Source organism: Quercus lobata, chromosome 10 (assembly GCF_001633185.2).
Source record: "Quercus lobata isolate SW786 chromosome 10, ValleyOak3.0 Primary Assembly, whole genome shotgun sequence".
NCBI lineage: Eukaryota > Viridiplantae > Streptophyta > Magnoliopsida > Fagales > Fagaceae > Quercus > Quercus lobata.
Window position 1 is genome coordinate 21,118,356 of NC_044913.1, and position 4,570 is coordinate 21,122,925.

At 39.6% G+C, this 4,570-nt stretch overlaps 1 protein-coding gene across 1 annotated transcript; it reads right to left on the reverse strand.

Moving 5' to 3' along the window:
- Window positions 1-980: 980 nt before the first annotated feature.
- LOC115966000 (flavonol 3-O-glucosyltransferase UGT89B1-like) lies at window positions 981-2,550 on the reverse strand. The gene has a single exon (XM_031085334.1). It carries the CDS (start codon window positions 2,443-2,445, stop codon window positions 1,057-1,059), a length of 1,389 nt encoding a protein of 462 aa, XP_030941194.1. The 5' UTR covers window positions 2,446-2,550; the 3' UTR covers window positions 981-1,056.
- Window positions 2,551-4,570: the final 2,020 nt, after the last annotated feature.

Here is a 4,570-nt window from a genome sequence, read left to right on the forward strand (position 1 = left end):
TTTCATTGAAACTCGATTTTAAGGTAATCGAGTATCGAAACAGGGACATATCCCTATATAGTTTCGAAATAGGGGCATATTACTAAATTTTTTAAAAATTAAGGGCAGAAGGCTAGAATTCCTTCTGATGCAGTCCAAAAATAATTTACAGAAGGGCAGAGAACTAGTAGTACTTGGTATCTCCGAAAGGCCCAAATTTGGGTTGGGCTTGAGGACCAATATCATGTATTGGGCACAGGCATGTGGGCTTATCCCTACTTTTTTTTCTCTTTGTTTTTTGAGAATCGAGTGTACTGAAACAAACTTTTTTCTTTGCTTTTGATTTGCCGCAGCACATGAAAGAAGGTGCAAAAAGTTATGTTTGGTATAAGTCGGCATAAGCCTTTTGGACTGTGTTAATGACACTATTTTTTTGTCTCCGTTTTTAGGAAATGATGGAAAAAAAATTTATTTCAAGAAATCTCACTGTCTACCATGAGAAAGAAAATTGAGGGTAACCTTCCAACCGAATAGCTTCTTTCTCACCTGGCTTACAAGATCTCAAAATATAAGAACATGAAACTTCTATAAAAGATGGGACATGATAACTTCTTTGCCGCACAATCAATGAGTACAAATCCAAATTTGTTTCAGCTACCAATTAGCCGACTTTGACGGTCTAATAATTGAGTGCATTTTTTTTTTTTTTAAAAATCTGAATAAAAACTTTATTGAACGAAAGAGGAAAACAGAGGAGAGCTCAAATGTTGAGCTTGCTCCAACAAAATTATGCTCCCCTTTCTTCTTCTCTTCAATAGTAGCCATGTGTCATAACAAGAATTAAACAAAATGTAGAACGTTATACTAGAAAATAAAGCATATGAAGTAAGTACTCATTATTTTGTAAGTAAGCTTTAGCACTAAAATGATGAGATTCGAATTAATCACTAATATTTCATCATATATGTGATCAATAATCTTAATCATTAATGCAACCCAAAGGCAAAAATCTCGTATAGATATGTGTCAATGAGTAAAACCATAAAAAAAATACTACTATGATTACATAATTTATATTCACTCTAATTTTTTGATGTCAGCTAATTGTTTGATCAATTCATCCAAATCTTTGTCGGAGCTTCCTCTCTTGACCGCGCTCAAGGCTGCATCACTCAACTCTTTGGCTCGAACATTCTGGGGCTTCCTTTTGTCGAGTGAGACTACCAATAATCGAGCCAACTCATTAGAGTCAGGAATATTTTCAGTGCCCTCTCCAACTCTAATTGCCACGCCTAATTGGTCGACCAACAACAAGGCATTCGTAAACTGCTCTGCACCCATTGGCCATGTCAACATCACAACTCTCGAGGTAAGCCCTTCCAACACCGAGTTCCACCCACAATGAGTCAAGAATGAACCTACAGCTCGATGCCTTAGTATAGCCACTTGTGGGGCCCACCCCTTGATCACTAATCCCCTATCGCCCACACGGTCTTTGAACCCATCAAGAATTGAACCTTGATCATTAGGCACACTCGCGCACAAAATAAAATGGACCTCACTACACTCCAATGCTGTTGTAAGAACATTTAATTGCTTACTTGTCAACCCAACACGACTTCCAAAGCAGACGTAAACAACAGAGTTGTCAAGAGGAGCATCCAGCCACGTCATAAGCTCGTGACATGGCACAGAGCTGGCCCCACCTCTAGTAGCCGATCCAATCAAATCACCTTCAAGTGGCAATACAGGTCCTACCGCCCACACTCGATTGTGCCCAACCTCTCTCTTCAAATGGTCAAAGTACACACTCTCCAAACTGGCGAACGAGTTAAACACAATTCCCCAACTCTCGAAATTAGCCAGCATGCTGTTTCTGTGAAATTCCCAATCTGGGTCAGCTTCAAGATCGTTTCTATAATGTGGAGGGATCTGCCACCAAGGGTACGTCGGGGAATTCGGGACCTCAGGTAATGAAATTAGGAAATTGATATCCTTACCGGGATCATTGTTTATGGGTGGGTCACGGGTCATAGAAAAAGCTACAGACATCCCAAAAGCACCGGAGGGCGAGAAGCAGAGACGTGGCACTTTAAGCTCACAAGAAAGGTAGTGGGTCCAGCCGAGGAAAAAATCAGATATGATAGCCACAGGTGGTGAAGGTTGAGACTGGAACCATTGGAGTAGGATAGGACAGTGAAGGTCACGCAAGGCGCGCACGTCAGCGGTGAGTCTCGTATGTGAAGTGATATCTGGGGCCGGGAGAACCAAGTGTTTGAGAGAAGATGGGTGGGTGGAGAGGTATGGTTCAAGTAAATGGACGTTGTTGGGGGTGACCAAAACGGTGACGTTTAGGCCGCGGGTGAGTAACAGATGGGTGAGATCTAGGAGGGGGATGATGTGGCCTGCGGTTGGGTAAGGATAAGCAACGATGTGGAGGTTGGTCTTGGACTTGGTGGTGGACATGGCTTTTTTCTGTAAAGATTAAAGAAGCTTTGTTGTGCGGTGAGGTTTGGCTATTATTTGCTGGTGGGTTTTAGGTCTTCAACTTCAATGGTGATGAAATTTGGGAATGGGAAATAGCTGTTGCTTAGTTTGAACATAAATATATCCAAATCAAGCCCTTGCTGCCTTTGCTGACTTTTATTATTTTGTTTTTTTATTTTTTATTTTTTATACGAGGCAAAATGTAAAGAGAAGATGTTCCTCCAAAAAAGAAAAAAGAAAAAGACGGGACATGATAAAGTTTGGCATGGAGTTGACAAATCCCATTGTTTTAACTTTGAAAAAGTATTGTGCCACAAAGAAAAAAAGCCATAACTCGCACATATGGCGAGTTGTGACTTTTTCAGTAAATTTTTTTTTGGGTATTAGATGGACTCTTTAACTTTTAAGGCTCCTTTCTTTAGTTCTACGTCATGCATGACGTACGTAAATATATAGCAAAGCAATGTTACATTGGTGGGGAGTGGGGACTCGTGGACAAGGAAAAACATCCCTGTTCTAGTCAAAGCATTTACATTAATAATGACAAATTTTTACTTTTAACTATATCATAAAAATTCATTTTATCTGTTTTAAGTTGCCATTTCATAACTACCAATATGATTCTATTTTTTTTTTTTTTTTTTATAGCTATTTTATATATATATTTTTATTCTTTCATAGTCTCTTTCTTAGATACTTTGGGCCTATTTGGTAAGCATACTCAAACACATGTTTTCAATTTTTAAACAACATTACACATATTTTTATATATTTTTTCACCCATACCGTATATAAAAAAAATACAAACAACATTACCCAAACTCCTCTACCAAACAGACCTAAAGCCTTTGCCACCACCACACCAACCAGCTATACATCTCTTGCCAGCCACACCGCATGTAATCTTTTCCGATTAAATTTTTGATCTTGCTCATTTTCATTTTCTTCTCAGCAACATAATCAAGCTAGAGACTAACCCAAAAGAAATAATCACTTAACTTCCTCACAAATCATATTCATACAACAGATCTAGATCCCATAATTTCCATTTTCACAAGGGTCATGAACCCAACTTTCAAGAGCAAAACCAAAACCAAAAAAATTAAAAGAGAAGACTACCCTTTTCTTCTCCTACTTTTGTTACATTTTTATAGCAAATAATTGGTTTAAAAAAATCAAGATGCAACACCCAAACCTGAAAGTTCAAAAACGTGTAAAAACACCTTTGAACGTTTAGACCCCCAAAAAAACAACTTAATCAATTCAAGCAATATGTCAAACAACTAGTGTGCGGAAACTTAACATATGCTATCATACGAAATTGATTAAATACTATCTAAGCCATAACAGATTAATATCCACAGCAGATAAATAAAAAGGCAAAGATAGAGAGGAAGGAAGATGCAAACACAAAGACAACACGCGATGTGTTATCGAAGAGGAAACCGAAGCCCTCGGCGAAAAACCTCTCCACCGCCCTCCAAGCGGTAATCAATCCACTAGAAAATATAGTTGGGATACAAGGACAGCAATAGACCCTCCAAGCCTAATCTACCCAGTGCACCTAAGCCCTCCAAGCTTCTTGCTCCAACGAGGTTGCGCCGAACCTTTTTCTTTTCTAGCTTTCCGGATTCCGCTACTAGACCGTAGCATCAACCAATGTAGATTGGCTCCTTCCTAACTGCTTCCCAGAAATCCAAACAGCAGTCTCACAATGATGATGATGGTGAGAACCTGGTTTGGTATAATGCCTCTCAAGGATTTGACAATGGAGAGGAAGAGAGTTGAGGAATTTGAAGAGATTCTAAGGTAGAGATTGTGGGTGAAACAATCTGGTTTTTCTTTAGGGTTTCTCTCTCAAAATTCTCTCTGGAAGCTCTCTTTCAATCGTGGGTAATAGGGGTATTTATACTGGAGTGGAGAGGAATGTGAAACGTCAGAATTCTACAAAACAAGGGTGGCTCGCGGCTTGACCTCGCGGTTTGACTAAGTCGCGAGATCCAGTCGCGAGATAACCGTATGGCCAGTTGTCCTGTTTTGTCCTGTAGTGCTCCAGCTAGCAGACTGTTCACCTTCCAGCATGCTTGGCACGTGAGGTTGCTTC

Bases quoted from the DNA above. Each gene is read 5' to 3' on its own strand.
- LOC115966000 (XM_031085334.1), bottom strand. From the start codon at position 2,445: ATGTCCACCACCAAGTCCAAGACCAACCTCCACATCGTTGCTTATCCT.